The following is a 25,244-nucleotide window of genomic DNA, read 5'->3' as shown; positions in this document are numbered from 1 at the left end:
TGGTGTGTGATGTGGAGGGGGATGGAGATATTGATGTGTGGTATGGAGAGGATGTTGGGTGTGATGGTGGAGAAGGATGATGGAGGAGGATGTTGGGTGTGATGGTGGAGGATGATGGAGGAGGATGTTGGGTGTGATCATGGTGGAGGATGTTGGGTGTGATGGTGATGGAGGATGATGGGTGTGATCATGGTGGAGGATGTTGGGTGTGATGGTGATGGAAGATGATGAAGGATGTTGGGTGTGATTGTGAAGGATGATGGAGGATGTTGGGTGTGATGGTGGAGGATGGAGGATGTAATTATGAAGGATGATGGAGGATGTTGGGTGTGATGGTGGAGGATGGAGGATGATGGAGGATGTTGGGTGTGATGGTGGAGGATGATGGAGGATGTTGGGTGTGATGGTGGTGGCGGATGATGGAAGATGTTGGGTGTGATGGTGGAGGATGGATGATGTTGGGATGTGATTATGAAGGATGATGGAGGATGTTGGGTGTGATGTGATGGAGGATGTTGGGTGTGATGGTGGTGGAGGATGATGAAGGATGTTGGGTGTGATGGTGGTGGAGGATGATGGAGGATGTTGGGTGTGATGGTGATGGAGGATGATGAAGGATGTTGGGTGTGATGGTGGTGGAGGATGATGGAGGATGTTGGGTGTGATGGTGGTGGCGGATGATGGAGGATGTTGGGTGTGATGGTGGTGGCGGATGATGGAGGATGTTGGGTGTGATGGTGGTGGCGGATGATGGAGGATGTTGGGTGTGATGGTGGAGGATGGATGATGTTGGGATGTGATTATGAAGGATGATGGAGGATGTTGGGTGTGATGTGATGGAGGATGATGGAGGATGTTGGGTGTGATGGTGGTGGAGGATGATGAAGGATGTTGGGTGTGATGGTGGTGGAGGATGATGGAGGAGGATGTTGGGTGTGATGGTGATGGAGGATGATGAAGGATGTTGGGTGAGATGGTGGTGGAGGATGATAGAGGATGTTGGGTGTGATGGTGATGGAGGATGATAAGGGATGTTGGGTGTGATGGTGGTGGAGGATGATGGAGGATGTTGGGTGTGATGGTGGAGGATGTGATTATGAAGGATGATGGAGGATGTTGGGTGTGATGGTGGTGGAGGATGATGGAGGATGCTGGGTGTGATGGTGGTGGAGGATGATGATGGATGTTGGGTGTGATGGTGGAGGATGGATGATGGAGGATGCTGGGTGTGATGGTGGTGGAGGATGATGATGGATGTTGGGTGTGATGGTGGAGGATGGATGATGTTGGGATGTGAGATTATGAAGGATGCTGAAGACCTGGGTGAGAAGTTTGGTATCTTACGTTCACGGTGCTGTTCTTCAAGTTTTCTATTGCGCTGAGCAAGAATTTCTGGGTAACGTTAAACTCTAGTTCCCCCACACTGTGCGAGTCATCGAATAGGAAGCAGAGGTCCACTTCAACCTTCTGGCATTCTAGGTGGACATGAGAGGTTACACATACATGCACAAACAAGGCTCTTCAGGATAAGACTGCTGGTCACCTGGCATCCCTACTGATCAGCTGTTCATTGCCCGTACTACCCTGAGAACATGCCCCTGGTAGTGACCCATGTACTGTAGCCTCGGCTGCCACCACTACAAGAAGCATGGAGACAACTGCTCCTGGCCCTGTTCTCAGCGTAGTGCCGGCACCAAACCGCTGTATAGCTGCCGTCTGCTCCATGGCACACCCCTCACATACTGGATGATCAAGGGGAGCAAAAATTCCGGAATCATCTCCCATTTCTAGAACAAAACCCAAGTGCAAGAATGGGAAAGCGACAGAAAAGTCAGAATTATTACTCACTGATAATTTGTTTTTCAGCACCACCTGGAGATTAATTCCCATTAGTCCTAATCAGGACAGGAAGCACAAGAGGTTAATAAAGGGCCCCTCCCCTCTTCACCCTCATTGTTTATCAATTATTATTCCCATAGGTACCAAACACGAATATATAACACAATTAGGGAGGGTAATAAATGGGGGCTGTCATGATGGACAATAATTCTGACTTTTCAGACCGTCCAGTCCTGACAGCACACCTGGAGACATAGCAGATAATCCATTGGGGGGGAGCACAGCCTGTAACACGTTGGGCCACATTCAGCTTGTAGTGACGGTAGAAGGTGTGAGGTGAGGACCAAGTAGCCGCTCTACAGATCTGCTCTAGTGTGGCTGCAGATTGTTCTGCCCAGGAGACGGACATCGCTCTGGTGGAGTGGGCTTGGAGATTCCCAGGCACCTCTTTATCTGAAGATCTGTCGGCTTCTGATCATCTGGCTATGGATGCTTCTCAGGCTTTTCACCTTCGTTGGGCCCCTGAAACTGCAGGAGTAAGTTAGAATCCTCTCTCATTTCTTTAGTGGCTTTAAGGTAGGCGATTACTGCCCTACGGACATCCAAGGCATGGGAGCGAGATTCTGTCATTCTTAGGAGGATCACAGAAAGAAGGAAGTGTTATATCCTGTCATCTGTGAAAGATCATGACCACTTTAGGTAGAAAAGAAGGGTTAAGTTTGAGGATGATCTTATCCTCGAAGATAAAATAATACAGAAAAGGATACGCTTAAAATTAATTTTATTGTATCAAAGGTTAAAATACCAAACAAGAAAAACAAACAAATAATGTTACAAAATATCTCCAAGAATATGCGTAGTCAATAGGAGGATACGCTGCCAGACTATCCCTACTAGTATGGGGGAACTCCGTGCAAGTCAAGTAGGCTGTCACAAGTCCAATCCAATTTAAAGGGTAGTCGGGACTCACTAGCACCTCCAAGCTACTATAAGTATACCAATAATCAAAACAATAGTATACCAGTTATTACAAACCATACTCCTAAATATCGCTGAACCGTACTAATCCAGGTCAGGTCGGTCAAGGAGAACAAACAGACCACCTAGGCCATAGCCCAACGCGTTTCAGCACCAGTGTCGGTATGCATCATCAGGGGCCAAACTGGTCAACAGGTCAAGAAAAGTCTGTGTATACTAAGTATTGCTTCACAAAAACATCACTCCATTATGCAACATATGTATAGTGTAAAACACCACAACAATAGCATCAGAACATATATGGCACTTTTACGCCAGTAAATGATGTCAGTGTGGTGAGATATGGTAGGCGCCGCTGTCCTGTACTCACTGTACCATTCTCCAGGATCTCACATCGGATCACTGTCCCACCCGATAGCGCCGGTGTAGAGACATGTGTCCTTAATAATGATCAGTATGGGTACAGGCTAACATCAGATAGGACAACACTCTCTGTAGAGAGTGCTTGGATTTCACAGACTCGCCTCGCAGATGTGATAACGATTAAGAACACAGTTTTAGTGCCAAAAATCTAATAGAAAGTTCCTCAATGGGCTCAAAAGGCTTTTGCGTTAGGGCTTGGAGAACAAGGCTGAGGTCTCAGGGAGGAGTAAGATTAGAAAACTTTCAGGGTGCTAAGGGAGAGCGTCTTGTCCAAACAGTCTTGGAGGAAATCAAGAATCTGTGCAATGTCCGGATTTAGGGGGTCAGGAGTGGCGTCTCCACACCAAGAGCAGAACTTCTTCCAATGTTTGAGATGTATAGTGGAGGTGACAACTTTCTTGCTTTTTGGCATAGTGTCAAATACTCTGGAGGAAAGCCCGTTACGGATTAAAAAGGACTTCTCAGTAGCCATGTCGCTAAATGAAGCTATTGCAATCTTTGATGATTTAGAGGACCTTGGACGAGAATAATGTTCCTTTGGGGTAACAGGATGGGACCTTCCAGAGCTAGGTGCTTCAGAACACAAAACCAGCTTCTTTTTGGCCATACGCAAGCGATGAATATCCTTCAAGTGTGACCCATTTAGGATTTTGTGAAGGGCCTTCCCAACAGAGGAAATGGAGGGAGCGCATACGCTAGAGGAAACGACCATAGCTGAATCAGAGTATCCACCGCTTCTGGATTGTCCTTTGGTTTTAGAGAAAAGAAACTGTTCACCTTTTTGTTTTTTCTTGTCGCAAACAAGTCCACTTCTGGAATCCCCCATTTGTCTGTGAGGTTCTGAAAGACTTCTTGGTTCAGGCTCCATTCCCCTGGAAGCAACTTCTCCCGGCTAAAGTAATCTGCCATGATGTTGTTTGACCCTTCAAGATGAATGGTTGAGAGGGACTATAGGTGTAGCTCCCCCCAAATGAATATCTTTCCGCCCTCTTCTGTAGAGGAGAATTGCGCGTTCCAGCCTGGTGGTTTATGAAAGCCACTGTTGCATTGTCTAAGTATACCTTGACGTCCTTCTGGTGTAGATGTTGTTCTGCTTCTCTTAGAACTTTGTACACTGCCTTTAGCCTTTACAGGTTACACTGGAACACTGGCCTTGTAGATACTGATCTTGTACATGGCCTCCCCATCCCCACTGGCTGGCATGTGTGTGTACCTTGTCTTGGGGAAGAAACGTCACCTGGAGTTCTGTATCCAGCATCATGTCTAGAAACCTTTCTGCCTAGATAAGGCACTATTGTCACCCCTTTATCCTGAGGTGGGCCACCACTTCCACCATCACTTTTGTGAATATACGAGGGGCTGAGGCTATTCCAAATGGAAGTGCTTTGATTTGGAAACTCTGTGAGATATTGCAAACATCAGATACTTTTGATGGTTGTCCTAAATAGGAATATGAAAATCTTTGAGGTCTATAGTGGCTTACCAGGCCTCTTCGGATATCACAGGCATGGCCGACTTCAGAGTTTCCATCTTGAACCTCTTGTAGACAATAACTCGGTTTACAGGCTTCAGGTTTATTATTGTCCAGAAAGCCCCATTTGGTTTTTGAACTAGAAACAACCAGGAGTAGTGGCCTTGACCCAGTTGAGATTGGTGAACCTGGAAGATAGCTTCTAGAGAAAGAAACTCAGATACTCCTTGCCACAGACTCCTGTTTAACAAATCTGATCCTAGAGCTGTAATACAGAATTTTTGAGGGGGGGGGGGAGGGTCTGCAAATCTTGTAACCCCTTTCTAAGGTTGACAAGATGAAAGAGTTTTTTTGTTAAGGCCGTATTCCACGGCCCAACTCCGAGGAGCAAACGAGCAATGTCAGCGCTTGGTTGCTCTTCATTCCCCGCTCGCTGCTGCAGCTATTCCATGTGGCAGCAGTGGGCAGGTGAGTCCGGGGAGGGCCGGGGGGCTGCCCGGGTTATCGCTAAGCGTCTGGGCAGCCCATAGGAAATAGCCCATAGGCCTGCTGCCGCCACTCCTATTCCACGGAGCGACGGCAGCAAATTGCTGCTATATAAGTCATTTGTCTTTCAACATGTTGAAAGACAAATGACTTCAACGATCAGCTGACAAACAATGTCGGCTAATCGTTGCCTCCTATTCCATGGGACGATTATCGGCCGTAGCGGCCGATATTGGCCAAATACGGCAGATATTCATTCTGTGGAATAGGGCCTTTATACTTTCCCATTGATGATAAAAATGGGAAAGTCTCCCCCCTACAGGAAAGGTTTCATTGTTTTTTTTCCCGAGGATTTGGGATCGAGGAAGCACTGAGGTAGTACGATGTCCCATTGGTGGAGGAAGCACTGAGGTAGTACGATGTCCCATTGGTGGAGGAAGCACTGAGGTAGTACGATGTCCCATTGGTGGAGGAAGCACTGAGGTAGTACGATGTCCCATTGGTGGAGGAAGCACTGAGGTAGTACGACGTGGCATTGGTGGAGGAATCACTGAGGTAGTACGACGTGGCATTGGTGGAGGAAGCACTGAGGTAGTACGATGTCCCATTGGTGGAAACCTTGTAGAAGTCACCAGCGATAGGTTGAGACACCATGAACACGCTTACAATCACTAACAAAGTGATGGATTCCTCCCCATTCACTTCCAATGTGCTGGCGTAGGAGAACAATACAGCAACCTGGAAAAGCTTACATAAGAAATATACACTCAATAGTGTCAGCGAGTACAGGGAACCCTCTGGCCAATACCTGTGGTGCTGACTGGAAGGAGATAAGAAACAGTAGTGGCAAATTGGTTAGGGGACACTCCAGGGACACCCATCCCCTGTGGTACCCACCTTGATAACCAGGACTTTGCATCTGGGATGCTGTAAGGTTGGAGTCCCCGGTGTAGCAGGCCCCATTGGTGTATAGAGTCTTGAAACAGTCATGAGGTTCCTCAAAGCCACAAACCTGGGGGCAAACATAGCAAGTACTCAGGGTAAGACGGCTGAGAGTATCTCTGAAGACCCCCAGAAGTCACATGATTAATATATCTACATTCACATGAAAAAGTAGATTCCTTCTAGTTTTTACCATCTGTGGCCGTTTCAGCATCTGCTCCTCAGTCACACAGAACATGAAGACAAAGGTGACAAAAACTGGCAAAGAGAAGCCATGGTGTCTCTGCAGACGCGTCCCATTAGTCGTGTCTACAGCCCCTACATCCATTGCAGACATTTCCCCCTCTCCAAGCAGCACCTTCAAGTGTTCTACATACAGGTGGAATATTCAGAAAACTGGAGACCTGTAGGTCCTGGTTGACATTCTGACTTCTTAGAGGCATCTTCCACCATCTTGTGTTCTTCAGCTGATCTACATGTACAGTGGCTGTCTCCTCCTGGCCCCCCATGTAGATGTGATCCCTGGCTGTCTCCTCCTGGCCCCCCATGTAGATGTGATCCCTGGCGGTCTCCTCCTGGCCCCCCATGTAGATGTGATCCCTGGCGGTCTCCTCCTGGCCCCCCATGTAGATGTGATCCCTGGCGGTCTCCTCCTGGCCCCCCATGTAGATGTGATCCCTGGCGGTCTCCTCCTGGCCCCCCATGTAGATGTGATCCCTGGCGGTCTCCTCCTGGCCCCCCATGTAGATGTGATCCCTGGCGGTCTCCTCCTGGCCCCCCATGTAGATGTGATCCCTGGCGGTCTCCTCCTGGCCCCCCATGTAGATGTGATCCCTGGCGGTCTCCTCCTGGCCCCCCATGTAGATGTGATCCCTGGCGGTCTCCTCCTGGCCCCCCATGTAGATGTGATCCCTGGCGGTCTCCTCCTGGCCCCCCATGTAGATGTGATCCCTAGCGGTCTCCTCCTGGCCCCCCATGTAGATGTGATCCCCTATTATACATCCTGGGATGACGTTCCGGCCTTATTATTCTGTATGATTGAGGGGAAGATCCTGTATTTTACAGATTGGAAACTATGAAGGAATAAGTCCCCAAGCACAAGGCCAAAATGGCAGATGGAGAGGGACCCCGACCCGTATTCACTACAGGAAGAGCAGTGACACCTACAAGAAACCGTCCGGATATAGGCTCCACCTCCAGAGTCAGGCCGAGGCGAGAGGCGCTGTGCTTATCTAATGGAGAGAGAGAGAGAAACCATGATGCTTATCACACATATACAAAGCTCCTCACTATTCTATCCATCACACATACAGCTCCTCATTATTCTATCCAGAGAATAGAGGAGCCCTCTATAAGGGGGATAATACACAGAGGAGCCATCTATAAGGATAATACACAGAGGAGCCATCTATAAGGGGGATAATACAGAGAGGAGCCATCTATAAGGGGGATAATACACAGAGGAGCCATCTATAAGGATAATACACAGAGGAGCCATCTATAAGGATAATACACAGAGGAGCCATCTATAAGGGGGATAATACACAGAGGAGCCATCTATAAGGGGGATAATACACAGAGGAGCCATCTATAAGGATAATACACAGAGGAGCCATCTATAAGGGGGATAATACACAGAGGAGCCATCTATAAGGGGGATAATACACAGAGGAGCCATCTATAAGGGGGATAATACACAGAGGAGCCATCTATAAGGGGGATAATACACAGAGGAGCCATCTATAAGGATAATACACAGAGGAGCCATCTATAAGGATAATACACAGAGGAGCCATCTATAAGGGGGATAATACACAGAGGAGCCATCTATAAGGAGGATAATACACAGAGGAGCCATCTATAAGGAGGATAATACACAGAGGAGCCATCTATAAGGATAATACACAGAGGAGCCATCTATAAGGATAATACACAGAGGGGCCATCTATAAGGGGGATAATACACAGAGGAGCCATCTATAAGGAGGATAATACACAGAGGAGCCATCTATAAGGGGGATAATACACAGAGGAGCCATCTATAAGGGGGATAATACACAGAGGAGCCATCTATAAGGATAATACACAGAGGAGCCATCTATATGGGGGATAATACACAGAGGAGCCATCTATAAGGATAATACACAGAGGAGCCATCTATACGGAGGATAATACACAGAGGAGCCATCTATAAGGGGGATAATACACAGAGGAGCCATCTATAAGGATAATACACAGAGGAGCCATCTATAAGGGGGATAATACACAGAGGAGCCATCTATAAGGGGGATAATACACAGAGGAGCCATCTATAAGGATAATACACAGAGGAGCCATCTATAAGGGGGATAATACACAGAGGAGCCATCTATAAGGATAATACACAGAGGAGCCATCTATAAGGAGGATAATACACAGAGGAGCCATCTATAAGGAGGATAATACACAGAGGAGCCATCTATAAGGAGGATAATACAGAGAGGAGCCATCTATAAGGAGGATAATACACAGAGGGGCCATCTATAAGGATAATACACAGAGGAGCCATCTATAAGGATAATACACAGAGGAGCCATCTATAAGGAGGGATAATACACAGAGGAGCCATCTATAAGGGGGATAATACACAGAGGAGCCATCTATAAGGGGGATAATACACAGAGGAGCCATCTATAAGGGGGATAATACACAGAGGAGCCATCTATAAGGGGGATAATACACAGAGGAGCCATCTATAAGGGGGATAATACACAGAGGAGCCATCTATAAGGATAATACACAGAGGAGCCATCTATAAGGATAATACACAGAGGAGCCATCTATAAGGAGGATACACAGAGGAGCCATCTATAAGGAGGATAATACACAGAGGAGCCATCTATAAGGAGGATAATACACAGAGGAGCCATCTATAAGAAGGATAATACACAGAGGAGCCATCTATAAGGGGGAATACACAGAGGAGCCATCTATAAGGATAATACACAGAGGAGCCATCTATAAGGATAATACACAGAGGAGCCATCTATAAGGATAATACACAGAGGAGCCATCTATAAGGGGGATAATACACAGAGGAGCCATCTATAAGGATAATACACAGAGGAGCCATCTATAGGGATAATACACAGAGGAGCCATCTATAAGGATAATACACAGAGGAGCCATCTATAAGGATAATACACAGAGGAGCCATCTATAAGGGGGATAATACACAGAGGAGCCATCTATAAGGGGGATAATACACAGAGGAGCCATCTATAAGGATAATACACAGAGGAGCCATCTATAAGGAGGATAATACACAGAGGAGCCATCTATAAGGGGGATAATACACAGAGGAGCCATCTATAAGGATAATACACAGAGGAGCCATCTATAAGGAGGATAATACACAGAGGAGCCATCTATAAGGAGGATAATACACAGAGGAGCCATCTATAAGGATAATACACAGAGGAGCCATCTATAAGGAGGATAATACACAGAGGAGCCATCTATAAGGGATAATACACAGAGGAGCCATCTATAAGGGATAATACACAGAGGAGCCATCTATAAGGATAATACACAGAGGAGCCATCTATAAGGATAATACACAGAGGAGCCATCTATAAGGGGGATAATACACAGAGGAGCCATCTATAAGGATAATACACAGAGGAGCCATCTATAAGGAGGATAATACACAGAGGAGCCATCTATAAGGGGGATAATACACAGAGGAGCCATCTATAAGGATAATACACAGAGGAGCCATCTATAAGGGGGATAATACACAGAGGAGCCATCTATAAGGATAATACACAGAGGAGCCATCTATAAGGAGGATAATACACAGAGGAGCCATCTATAAGGGGGATAATACACAGAGGAGCCATCTATAAGGATAATACACAGAGGAGCCATCTATAAGGGGGATAATACACAGAGGAGCCATCTATAAGGATAATACACAGAGGAGCCATCTATAAGGAGGGATAATACACAGAGGAGCCATCTATAAGGAGGATAATACACAGAGGAGCCATCTATAAGGATAATACACAGAGGAGCCATCTATAAGGAGGATAATACACAGAGGAGCCATCTATAAGGGGGATAATACACAGAGGAGCCATCTATAAGGGGGATAATACACAGAGGAGCCATCTATAAGGATAATACACAGAGGAGCCATCTATAAGGAGGGATAATACACAGAGGAGCCATCTATAAGGAGGATAATACACAGAGGAGTCATCTATAAGGATAATACAAAGAGGAGCCATCTATAAGGGGGATAATACACAGAGGAGCCATCTATAAGGATAATACACAGAGGAGCCATCTATAAGGATAATACACAGAGGAGCCATCTATACGGAGGATAATACACAGAGGAGCCATCTATATGGGGGATAATACACAGAGGAGCCATCTATAAGGGGGATAATACACAGAGGAGCCATCTATAAGGATAATACACAGAGGAGCCATCTATAAGGGGGATAATACACAGAGTAGCCATCTATAAGGATAATACACAGAGGAGCCATCTATAAGGAGGGATAATACACAGAGGAGCCATCTATAAGGGGGATAATACACAGAGGAGCCATCTATAAGGGGGATAATACACAGAGGAGCCATCTATAAGGGGGATAATACACAGAGGAGCCATCTATAAGGAGGATAATACACAGAGGAGCCATCTATAAGAAGGATAATACACAGAGGAGCCATCTATAAGGGGGAATACACAGAGGAGCCATCTATAAGGATAATACACAGAGGAGCCATCTATAAGGATAATACACAGAGGAGCCATCTATAAGGATAATACACAGAGGAGCCATCTATAGGGATAATACACAGAGGAGCCATCTATAAGGAGGATAATACACAGAGGAGCCATCTATAAGGGGGATAATACACAGAGGAGCCATCTATAAGGATAATACACAGAGGAGCCATCTATAAGGATAATACACAGAGGAGCCATCTATAAGGAGGATAATACACAGAGGAGCCATCTATAAGGGGGATAATACACAGAAGAGCCATCTATAAGGATAATACACAGAGGAGCCATCTATAAGGATAATACACAGAGGAGCCATCTATAAGGATAATACACAGAGGAGCTATCTGTAAGGATAATACACAGAGGAGCCATCTATAAGGATAATACACAGAGGAGCCATCTATAAGGATAATACACAGAGGAGCCATCTATAAGGAGGATAATACACAGAGGAGCCATCTATAAGGAGGATAATACACAGAGGAGCCATCTATAAGGGGGATAATACACAGAGGAGCCATCTATAAGGGGGATAATACACAGAGGAGCCATCTATAAGGGGGATAATACACAGAGGAGCCATCTATAAGGGGGATAATACACAGAGGAGCCATCTATAAGGGGGAATACACAGAGGAGCCATCTATAAGGATAATACACAGAGGAGCCATCTATAGGGATAATACACAGAGGAGCCATCTATAAGGATAATACACAGAGGAGCCATCTATAAGGATAATACACAGAGGAGCCATCTATAAGGATAATACACAGAGGAGCCATCTATAAGGATAATACACAGAGGAGCCATCTATAAGGAGGATAATACACAGAGGAGCCATCTATAAGGGATAATACACAGAGGAGCCATCTATAAGGGATAATACACAGAGGAGCCATCTATAAGGGGGATAATACACAGAGGAGCCATCTATAAGGATAATACACAGAGGAGCCATCTATAAGGAGGGATAATACACAGAGGAGCCATCTATAAGGAGGATAATACACAGAGGAGCCATCTATAAGGATAATACAAAGAGGAGCCATCTATAAGGGGGATAATACACAGAGGAGCCATCTATAAGGGGGATAATACACAGAGGAGCCATCTATAAGGATAATACACAGAGGAGCCATCTATAAGGAGGGATAATACACAGAGGAGCCATCTATAAGGAGGATAATACACAGAGGAGCCATCTATAAGGGGGATAATACACAGAGGAGCCATCTATAAGGGGGATAATACACAGAGGAGCCATCTATAAGGAGGATAATACACAGAGGAGCCATCTATAAGGGGGATAATACACAGAGGAGCCATCTATAAGGGGGATAATACACAGAGGAGCCATCTATAAGGGGGATAATACACAGAGGAGCCATCTATAAGGGGGATAATACACAGAGGAGCCATCTATAAGGATAATACACAGAGGAGCCATCTATAAGGGGGATAATACACAGAGGAGCCATCTATAAGGATAATACACAGAGGAGCCATCTATAAGGAGGGATAATACACAGAGGAGCCATCTATAAGGAGGATAATACACAGAGGAGCCATCTATAAGGATAATACAAAGAGGAGCCATCTATAAGGGGGATAATACACAGAGGAGCCATCTATAAGGAGGATAATACACAGAGGAGCCATCTATAAGGGGGATAATACACAGAGGAGCCATCTATAAGGGGGATAATACACAGAGGAGCCATCTATAAGGAGGATAATACACAGAGGAGCCATCTATAAGGGGGATAATACACAGAGGAGCCATCTATAAGGGGGATAATACACAGAGGAGCCATCTATAAGGATAATACACAAAGGAGCCATCTATAAGGATAATACACAGAGGGGCCATCTATAAGGATAATACACAGAGGAGCCATCTATAAGGGGGATAATACACAGAGGAGCCATCTATAAGGATAATACACAGAGGAGCCCTCTATAAGGGGGATAATACACAGAGGAGCCATCTATAAGGATAATACACAGAGGAGCCATCTATAAGGGGGATAATACACAGAGGAGCCATCTATAAGGGGGATAATACACAGAGGAGCCATCTATAAGGGGGATAATACACAGAGGAGCCCTCTATAAGGGGGATAATACACAGAGGAGCCATCTATAAGGGGGATAATACACAGAGGAGCCATCTATAAGGGGGATAATACACAGAGGAGCCATCTATAAGGGGGATAATACACAGAGGGGCCATCTATAAGGATAATACACAGTGGAGCCATCTATAAGGGGGATAATACACAGAGGAGCCATCTATAAGGATAATACACAGAGGAGCCATCTATAAGGACAATACACAGAGGAGCCATCTATAAGGAGGATAATACACAGAGGAGCCATCTATAAGGAGGGATAATACACAGAGGAGCCATCTATAAGGATAATACACAGAGGAGCCATCTATAAGGATAATACACAGAGGAGCCATCTATAAGGATAATACACAGTGGAGCCATCTATAAGGGGGATAATACACAGAGGAGCCATCTATAAGGGGGATAATACACAGAGGGGCCATCTATAAGGGGGATAATACACAGAGGAGCCATCTATAAGGGGGATAATACACAGAGGAGCCATCTATAAGGAGGATAATACACAGAGGGGCCATCTATAAGGATAATACACAGAGGAGCCATCTATAAGGGGGATAATACACAGAGGAGCCATCTATAAGGAGGATAATACACAGAGGAGCCATCTATAAGGATAATACACAGAGGAGCTATCTGTAAGGATAATACACAGAGGAGCCATCTATAAGGATAATACACAGAGGAGCCATCTATAAGGATAATACACAGAGGAGCCATCTATATGGGGGATAATACACAGAGGAGCCATCTATAAGGATAATACACAGAGGAGCCATCTATAAGGAGGGATAATACACAGAGGAGCCATCTATAAGGAGGATAATACACAGAGGAGCCATCTATAAGGATAATACAAAGAGGAGCCATCTATAAGGGGGATAATACACAGAGGAGCCATCTATAAGGGGGATAATACACAGAGGAGCCATCTATAAGGATAATACACAGAGGAGCCATCTATAAGGAGGGATAATACACAGAGGAGCCATCTATAAGGAGGATAATACACAGAGGAGCCATCTATAAGGGGGATAATACACAGAGGAGCCATCTATAAGGGGGATAATACACAGAGGAGCCATCTATAAGGAGGATAATACACAGAGGAGCCATCTATAAGGGGGATAATACACAGAGGAGCCATCTATAAGGGGGATAATACACAGAGGAGCCATCTATAAGGGGGATAATACACAGAGGAGCCATCTATAAGGGGGATAATACACAGAGGAGCCATCTATAAGGATAATACACAGAGGAGCCATCTATAAGGGGGATAATACACAGAGGAGCCATCTATAAGGATAATACACAGAGGAGCCATCTATAAGGAGGGATAATACACAGAGGAGCCATCTATAAGGAGGATAATACACAGAGGAGCCATCTATAAGGATAATACAAAGAGGAGCCATCTATAAGGGGGATAATACACAGAGGAGCCATCTATAAGGAGGATAATACACAGAGGAGCCATCTATAAGGGGGATAATACACAGAGGAGCCATCTATAAGGAGGATAATACACAGAGGAGCCATCTATAAGGGGGATAATACACAGAGGAGCCATCTATAAGGGGGATAATACACAGAGGAGCCATCTATAAGGATAATACACAAAGGAGCCATCTATAAGGATAATACACAGAGGGGCCATCTATAAGGATAATACACAGAGGAGCCATCTATAAGGGGGATAATACACAGAGGAGCCATCTATAAGGATAATACACAGAGGAGCCCTCTATAAGGGGGATAATACACAGAGGAGCCATCTATAAGGATAATACACAGAGGAGCCATCTATAAGGGGGATAATACACAGAGGAGCCATCTATAAGGGGGATAATACACAGAGGAGCCATCTATAAGGGGGATAATACACAGAGGAGCCATCTATAAGGGGGATAATACACAGAGGGGCCATCTATAAGGATAATACACAGTGGAGCCATCTATAAGGGGGATAATACACAGAGGAGCCATCTATAAGGGGGATAATACACAGAGGAGCCATCTATAAGGATAATACACAGAGGAGCCATCTATAAGGACAATACACAGAGGAGCCATCTATAAGGAGGATAATACACAGAGGAGCCATCTATAAGGAGGGATAATACACAGAGGAGCCATCTATAAGGATAATACACAGAGGAGCCATCTATAAGGATAATACACAGAGGAGCCATCTATAAGGATAATACACAGTGGAGCCATCTATAAGGGGGATAATACACAGAGGAGCCATCTATAAGGGGGATAATACACAGAGGAGCCATCTATAAGGAGGATAATACACAGAGGGGCCATCTATAAGGAGGATAATACACAGAGGGGCCATCTATAAGGATAATACACAGAGGAGCCATCTATAAGGGGGATAATACACAGAGGAGCCATCTATAAGGGGGATAATACACAGAGGAGCCATCTATAAGGATAATACACAGAGGAGCTATCTGTAAGGATAATACACAGAGGAGCCATCTATAAGGATAATACACAGAGGAGCCATCTATAAGGATAATACACAGAGGAGCCATCTATATGGGGGATAATACACAGAGGAGCCATCTATAAGGATAATACACAGAGGAGCCATCTATAAGGGGGATAATACACAGAGGAGCCATCTATAAGGATAATACACAGAGGAGCCATCTATAAGGGGGATAATACACAGAGGAGCCATCTATAAGGATAATACACAGAGGAGCCATCTATAAGGGGGATAATACACAGAGGAGCCATCTATAAGGGGGATAATACACAGAGGAGCCATCTATAAGGATAATACACAGAGGAGCCATCTATAAGGGGGATAATACACAGAGGAGCCATCTATAAGGAGGATAATACACAGAGGAGCCATCTATAAGGGGGATAATACACAGAGGAGCCATCTATAAGGAGGGATAATACACAGAGGAGCCATCTATAAGGGGGATAATACACAGAGGAGCCATCTATAAGGATAATACACAGAGGAGCCATCTATAAGGATAATACACAGAGGAGCCATCTATAAGGGGGATAATACACAGAGGAGCCATCTATAAGGATAATACACAGAGGAGCCATCTATAAGGATAATACACAGAGGAGGCATCTATAAGGAGGATAATACACAGAGGAGCCATCTATAAGGGGGATAATACACAGAGGAGCCATCTATAAGGGGGATAATACACAGAGGGGCCATCTATACGGATAATACACAGAGGAGCCATCTATAAGGATAATACACAGAGGAGCCATCTATAAGGATAATACACAGAGGAGCCATCTATAAGGAGGATAATACACAGAGGAGCCATCTATAAGGAGGATAATACACAGAGGAGCCATCTATAAGGGGGGATAATACACAGAGGAGCCATCTATAAGGGGGATAATACACAGAGGAGCCATCTATAAGGAGGATAATACACAGAGGAGCCATCTATAAGGGGGATAATACACAGAGGAGCCATCTATAAGGATAATACACAGAGGAGCCATCTATAAGGGGGATAATACACAGAGGAGCCATCTATAAGGATAATACACAGAGGAGCCATCTATAAGGATAATACACAGAGGAGCCATCTATAAGGGGGATAATACACAGAGGAGCCATCTATAAGGAGGATAATACACAGAGGAGCCATCTATAAGGAGGATAATACACAGAGGAGCCATCTATAAGGGGGATAATACACAGAGGAGCCATCTATAAGGATAATACACAGAGGAGCCATCTATAAGGGGGATAATACACAGAGGAGCCATCTATAAGGAGGATAATACACAGAGGAGCCATCTATAAGGGGGATAATATACAGAGGAGCCATCTATAAGGATAATACACAGAGGAGCCATCTATAAGGGGGATAATACACAGAGGAGCCATCTATAAGGATAATACACAGAGGAGCCATCTATAAGGAGGATAATACACAGAGGAGCCATCTATAAGGGGGATAATACACAGAGGAGCCATCTATAAGGATAATACACAGAGGAGCCATCTATAAGGATAATACACAGAGGAGCCATCTATAAGGATAATACACAGAGGAGCCATCTATAAGGATAATACACAGAGGAGCCATCTATAAGGGGGATAATACACAGAAGAGCCATCTATAAGGAGGATAATACACAGAGGAGCCATCTATAAGGGGGATAATACACAGAGGAGCCATCTATAAGGGGGATAATACACAGAGGAGCCATCTATAAGGAGGATAATACACAGAGGAGCCATCTATAAGGAGGAATACACAGAGGAGCCATCTATAAGGATAATACACAGAGGAGCCATCTATAAGGGGGATAATACACAGAGGAGCCATCTATAAGGATAATACACAGAGGAGCCATCTATAAGGATAATACACAGAGGAGCCATCTATAAGGGGGATAATACACAGAGGAGCCATCTATAAGGAGGATAATACACAGAGGAGCCATCTATAAGGGGGATAATACACAGAGGAGCCATCTATAAGGAGGATAATACACAGAGGAGCCATCTATAAGGGGGATAATACACAGAGGAGCCATCTATAAGGATAATACACAGAGGAGCCATCTATAAGGGGGATAATACACAGAGGAGCCATCTATAAGGATAATACACAGAGGAGCCATCTATAAGGGGGATAATACACAGAGGAGCCATCTATAAGGATAATACACAGAGGAGCCATCTATAAGGATAATACACAGAGGAGCCATCTATAAGGATAATACACAGAGGAGCCATCTATAAGGATAATACACAGAGGAGCCATCTATAAGGATAATACACAGAGGAGCCATCTATAAGGATAATACACAGAGGAGCCATCTATAAGGGGGATAATACACAGAGGAGCCATCTATAAGGATAATACACAGAGGAGCCATCTATAAGGGGGGATAATACACAGAGGGGCCATCTATAAGGGGGGATAATACACAGAGGAGCCATCTATAAGGGGGATAATACACAGAGGAGCCATCTATAAGAGGGATAATACACAGAGGAGCCATCTATAAGGATAATACACAGAGGAGCCATCTATAAGGATAATACACAGAGGAGCCATCTATAAGGGGGATAATACACAGAGGAGCCATCTATAAGGGGGATAATACACAGAGGAGCCATCTATAAGGGGGATAATACACAGAGGAGCCATCTATAAGGGGGATAATACACAGAGGAGCCCTCTATAAGGGGGATAATACACAGAGGAGCCATCTATAAGGATAATACACAGAGGAGCCATCTATACGGAGGATAATACACAGAGGAGCCATCTATAAGGGGGATAATACACAGAGGAGCCATCTATAAGGGGGATAATACACAGAGGAGCCATCTATAAGGGGGATAATACACAGAGGAGCCATCTATAAGGGGGATAATACACAGAGGAGCCATCTATAAGGGGGATAATACACAGAGGAGCCATCTATAAGGAGGATAATACACAGAGGAGCCATCTATAAGGATAATACACAGAGTAGCCATCTATAAGGGGGATAATACACAGAGGAGCCATCTATAAGGAGGATAATACACAGAGGAGACATCTATAAGGAGGATAATACACAGAGGAGCCATCTATAAGGGGGATAATACACAGAGGAGCCATCTATAAGGAGGATAATACACAGAGGAGCCATCTATAAGAAGGATAATACACAGAGGAGCCATCTATAAGGGGGAATACACAGAGGAGCCATCTATAAGGATAATACACAGAGGAGCCATCTATAAGGATAATACACAGAGGAGCCATCTATAAGGGGGATAATACACAGAGGAGCCATCTATAAGGAGGATAATACACAGAGGAGCCATCTATAAGGAGGATAATACACAGAGGAGCCATCTATAAGGGGGATAATACACAGAGGAGCCATCTATAAGGAGGATAATACACAGAGGAGCCATCTATAAGGGGGATAATACACAGAGGAGCCATCTATAAGGGGGATAATACACAGAGGAGCCATCTATAAGGGGGATAATACACAGAGGAGCCATCTATAAGGGGGATAATACACAGAGGAGCCATCTATAAGGATAATACACAGAGGAGCCATCTATAAGGATAATACACAGAGGAGCCATCTATAAGGGGGATAATACACAGAGGAGCCATCTATAAGGGGGATAATACACAGAGGAGCCATCTATAAGGATAATACACAGAGGAGCCATCTATAAGGATAATACACAGAGGAGCCATCTATAAGGGGGAATACACAGAGGAGCCATCTATAAGGATAATACACAGAGGAGATATCTATAAGGGGGATAATACACAGAGGAGCCATCTATAAGGGGGATAATACACAGAGGAGCCATCTATAAGGGGGATAATACACAGAGGAGCCATCTATAAGGATAATACACAGAGGAGCCATCTATAAGGATAATACACAGAGGAGCCATCTATAAGGATAATACACAGAGGAGCCATCTATAAGGATAATACACAGAGGAGCCATCTATAAGGATAATACACAGAGGAGTCATCTATAAGGGGGATAATACACAGAGGAGCCATCTATATGGGGGATAATACACAGAGGAGCCATCTATACGGAGGATAATACACAGAGGAGCCATCTATAAGGAGGACAATACACAGAGGAGCCATCTATAAGGATAATACACAGAGGAGCCATCTATAAGGGGGATAATACACAGAGGAGCCATCTATAAGGGGGATAATACACAGAGGAGCCATCTATAAGGAGGATAATACACAGAGGAGCCATCTATAAGGATAATACACAGAGGAGCCATCTATAAGGATAATACACAGAGGAGCCATCTATAAGGATAATACACAGAGGAGCCATCTATAAGGGGGAATACACAGAGGAGCCATCTATAAGGATAATACACAGAGGAGATATCTATAAGGGGGATAATACACAGAGGAGCCATCTATAAGGGGGATAATACACAGAGGAGCCATCTATAAGGGGGATAATACACAGAGGAGCCATCTATAAGGATAATACACAGAGGAGCCATCTATAAGGAGGATAATACACAGAGGAGCCATCTATAAGGGGGATAATACACAGAGGAGCCATCTATAAGGATAATACACAGAGGAGCCATCTATAAGGATAATACACAGAGGAGCCATCTATAAGGATAATACACAGAGGAGCCATCTATAAGGATAATACACAGAGGAGCCATCTATAAGGATAATACACAGAGGAGTCATCTATAAGGGGGATAATACACAGAGGAGCCATCTATATGGGGGATAATACACAGAGGAGCCATCTATACGGAGGATAATACACAGAGGAGCCATCTATAAGGAGGACAATACACAGAGGAGCCATCTATAAGGATAATACACAGAGGAGCCATCTATAAGGGGGATAATACACAGAGGAGCCATCTATAAGGGGGATAATACACAGAGGAGCCATCTATAAGGAGGATAATACACAGAGGAGCCATCTATAAGGATAATACACAGAGGAGCCATCTATAAGGGGGATAATACACAGAGGAGCCATCTATAAGGAGGATAATACACAGAGGAGCCATCTATAAGGATAATACACAGAGGAGCCATCTATAAGGATAATACACAGAGGAGCCATCTATAAGGGGGATAATACACAGAGGAGCCATCTATAAGGATAATACACAGAGGGGCCATCTATAAGGATAATACACAGAGGAGCCATCTATAAGGATAATACACATAGGAGCCATCTATAAGGGGGATAATACACAGAGGAGCCATCTATAAGGAGGATAATACACAGAGGAGCCATCTATAAGGATAATACACAGAGGAGCCATCTATAAGGATAATACACAGAGGAGCCATCTATAAGGGGGATAATACACAGAGGAGCCATCTATAAGGGGGATAATACACAGAGGAGCCATCTATAAGGATAATACACAGAGGAGCCATCTATAAGGGGGATAATACACAGAGGAGCCATCTATAAGGATAATACACAGAGGAGCCATCTATAAGGGGGATAATACACAGAGGAGCCATCTATAAGGATAATACACAGAGGAGCCATCTATAAGGGGGATAATACACAGAGGAGCCATCTATAAGGATAATACACAGAGGAGCCATCTATAAGGATAATACACAGAGGAGCCATCTATAAGGGGGATAATACACAGAGGAGCCATCTATAAGGATAATACACAGAGGAGCCATCTATAAGGATAATACACAGAGGAGCCATCTATAAGGAGGATAATACACAGAGGAGCCATCTATAAGGGGGATAATACACAGAGGAGCCATCTATAAGGATAATACACAGAGGAGCCATCTATAAGGAGGATAATACACAGAGGAGCCATCTATAAGGATAATACACAGAGGAGCCATCTATAAGGATAATACACAGAGGAGCCATCTATAAGGAGGATAATACATAGAGGAGCCATCTATAAGGGGGATAATACACAGAGGAGCCATCTATAGGGGGATAATACACAGAGGAGCCATCTATAAGGGATAATACACAGAGGAGCCATCTATAAGGGGGATAATACACAGAGGAGCCATCTATAAGGGGGATAATACACAGAGGAGCCATCTATAAGGAGGATAATACACAGAGGAGCCATCTATAAGGGGGATAATACACAGAGGAGCCATCTATAAGGATAATACACAGAGGAGCCATCTATAAGGAGGATAATACACAGAGGAGCCATCTATAAGGATAATACACAGAGGAGCCATCTATAAGGATAATACACAGAGGAGCCATCTATAAGGAGGATAATACATAGAGGAGCCATCTATAAGGGGGATAATACACAGAGGAGCCATCTATAAGGGGGATAATACACAGAGGAGCCATCTATAAGGGATAATACACAGAGGAGCCATCTATAAGGGGGATAATACACAGAGGAGCCATCTATAAGGGGGATAATACACAGAGGAGCCATCTATAAGGATAATACACATAGGAGCCATCTATAAGGGGGATAATACACAGAGGAGCCATCTATAAGGGGGATAATACACAGAGGAGCCATCTATAAGGATAATACACAGAGGAGCCATCTATAAGGGGGATAATACACAGAGGAGCCATCTATAAGGATAATACACAGAGGAGCCATCTATAAGGATAATACACATAGGAGCCATCTATAAGGGGGATAATACACAGAGGAGCCATCTATAAGGGGGATAATACACAGAGGAGCCATCTATAAGGATAATACACAGAGGAGCCATCTATAAGGATAATACACAGAGGAGCCATCTATAACGGGGATAATACACAGAGGAGCCATCTATAAGGATAATACACAGAGGAGCCATCTATAAGGATAATACACAGAGGAGCCATCTATAAGGATAATACACAGAGGAGCCATCTATAAGGGGGATAATACACAGAGGAGCCATCTATAAGGGGGATAATACACAGAGGAGCCATCTATAAGGGGGATAATACACAGAGGAGCCATCTATAAGGATAATACACAGAGGAGCCATCTATAAGGATAATACACAGAGGAGCCATCTATAAGGATAATACACAGAGGAGCCATCTATAAGGGGGATAATACACAGCGGGGGGAGGGGTTGTGGTGATCCGCTGAGGTTCCGTCGGCCTGGAGTCGCCCTGTTACAGCTACTCGCACACATACATACTTGGCAGGGTTATGTTGTCACATTTTTTACTGCTGACATCACAGGATTGTAACGTGTTGGAATCGGGATCTCCGACGAGGACTCTAAGAGGAGAATCAATGTGTGATGAAATGTGTGATAGCGGCCATTGTAATCAGTGACCGGAGGATATAGAGGAACAGGATATATAATCATTACATATAAACTAAATTACGTATATAGTGTGTCTTATAATATCCTATATATCTATATTATGTATACGGTATGTATCCTATATATCTATATTATGTATACGGTATGTATCCTATATATCTATATTATGTATACGGTATGTATCCTATATATCTATATTATGTATACGGTATGTATCCTATATATCTATATTATGTATACGGTATGTATCCTATATATCTATATTATGTATACGGTATGTATCCTATATATCTATATTATGTATACGGTATGTATCCTATATATCTATATTATGTGTACGGTATGTATCCTATATATCTATATTATGTATACGGTATGTATCCTATATATCTATATTATGTATACGGTATGTATCCTATATATCTATATTATGTATACGGTATGTATCCTATATATCTATATTATGTATACGGTATGTATCCTATATATCTATATTATGTATACGGTATGTATCCTATATATCTATATTATGTATACGGTATGTATCCTATATATCTATATTATGTATACGGTATGTATCCTATATATCTATATTATGTATACGGTATGTATCCTATATATCTATATTATGTATACGGTATGTATCCTATATATCTATATTATGTATACGGTATATATTAGTAGTTGCAGGCTGCTGTGGCCGTATCTTAGCCATGGACGTTGTCGGTGCTATATAACGTTAGAGCCAATGCTCCGGAGACCTCACCTCTGTCCAATGCTGGAAGTGAACTGTCTCACTTTGTACCCAAAGCGACTGCCGACCTCTGTGGGGGAAAGTCTGTGCCCCGAGACCTCCACATTGTAAGAGAGAGACAACTCCAGGTCTGAAAAAGAGACAGCAGTGTATAGATGAGGCCCCCGAAAGATGAGAGCTGAGCAGCCAGAAGCCTACCTCCAAGAACGGACAGCAGCACCAGGAGCCAGAAGCCTACCTCCAAGAACGGACAGCAGCACCAGGAGCCAGAAGCCTACCTCCAAGAACGGACAGCAGCACCACAAGGAGCCAGAAGCCTACCTCCAAGAACGGACAGCAGCACCACAAGGAGCCAGAAGCCTACCTCCAAGAACGGACAGCAGCACCAGGAGCCAGAAGCCTACCTCCAAGAACGGACAGCAGCACCACAAGGAGCCAGAAGCCTACCTCCAAGAACGGACAGCAGCACCACAAGGAGCCAGAAGCCTACCTCCAAGAACGGACAGCAGCACAAGGAGCCAGAAGCCTACCTCCAAGAACGGACAGCAGCACCACAAGGAGCCAGAAGCCTACCTCCAAGAACGGACAGCAGCACCACAAGGAGTCAGAAGCCTACCTCCAAGAACGGACAGCAGCACCACAAGGAGTCAGAAGCCTACCTCCAAGAACGGACAGCAGCACCAGGAGCCAGAAGCCTACCTCCAAGAACGGACAGCAGCACCAGGAGCCAGAAGCCTACCTCCAAGAACGGACAGCAGCACCACAAGGAGCCAGAAGCCTACCTCCAAGAACGGACAGCAGCACCACAAGGAGCCAGAAGCCTACCTCCAAGAACGGACAGCAGCACCACAAGGAGCCAGAAGCCTACCTCCAAGAACGGACAGCAGCACCACAAGGAGCCAGAAGCCTACCTCCAAGAACGGACAGCAGCACCACAAGGAGCCAGAAGCCTACCTCCAAGAACGGACAGCAGCACCAGGAGCCAGAAGCCTACCTCCAAGAACGGACAGCAGCACCACAAGGAGCCAGAAGCCTACCTCCAAGAACGGACAGCAGCACCACAAGGAGCCAGAAGCCTATCTCCAAGAACGGACAGCAGCACCAGGAGCCAGAAGCCTACCTCCAAGAACGGACAGCAGCACCAGGAGCCAGAAGCCTACCTCCAAGAACGGACAGCAGCACCACAAGGAGCCAGAAGCCTACCTCCAAGAACGGACAGCAGCACCACAAGGAGCCAGAAGCCTACCTCCAAGAACGGACAGCAGCACCAGGAGCCAGGAGCCGGCCATGAGAGCCGAGATAGCCCGACAAACAGTAACCCAGAAACAGACAGGATTGTGGGCTGAGAGAGTGCTGAGACAGTCATGAGGTGACACCCAAGGAAGGAGAAGAGGAGGTGACCTTATAGTTGTGGTTTTAGGGGGCTGGGGGAGGAAGGAAGCGTGAGTGTGAGATACACCATGCACCGTCACCTGCAGATTGTAGGAGCAGGAACCAAGTAGAAGTACCAGTAAATCATCTTCCCGTGAGAACCCAGCAATCATCTCAGTGACCCCCTCCTCACAACAATCTGCCCCACCATGATCAGCGCCTGTAACCCCGCCACTGCCGCTAATACTCATAC

The 25,244-nt window shown here is 44.7% G+C and overlaps 1 protein-coding gene across 1 annotated transcript in view; it reads right to left on the bottom strand.

Annotated features, from left to right (window-relative positions):
- The window catches only part of LOC138801949 (integrin alpha-L-like), an 84,392-nt gene extending 59,444 nt beyond the window's left edge, over positions 1-24,948 (bottom strand). Inside the window, exons 1-6 of the mRNA XM_069985045.1 lie at positions 24,867-24,948; positions 23,633-23,750; positions 22,735-22,817; positions 7,307-7,371; positions 6,095-6,209; positions 1,345-1,475 (exon numbers count right to left, since the gene is read on the bottom strand). Of these exons, the coding sequence (XP_069841146.1) occupies positions 1,345-1,475; positions 6,095-6,209; positions 7,307-7,371; positions 22,735-22,817; positions 23,633-23,750; positions 24,867-24,909 (555 nt within the window). The 5' untranslated portion in view covers positions 24,910-24,948. The remainder of the gene's footprint in view (positions 1-1,344; positions 1,476-6,094; positions 6,210-7,306; positions 7,372-22,734; positions 22,818-23,632; positions 23,751-24,866) is intronic.
- Between the last annotated feature and the right edge of the window lie 296 nt (positions 24,949-25,244).

The sequence above is a fragment of the Dendropsophus ebraccatus genome, chromosome 9 (genome assembly GCF_027789765.1).
Source record: "Dendropsophus ebraccatus isolate aDenEbr1 chromosome 9, aDenEbr1.pat, whole genome shotgun sequence".
NCBI lineage: Eukaryota > Metazoa > Chordata > Amphibia > Anura > Hylidae > Dendropsophus > Dendropsophus ebraccatus.
The sequence above is the reverse complement of the archived record's forward strand: the minus strand, read 5'-3'. Positions and strand labels throughout refer to the sequence as shown.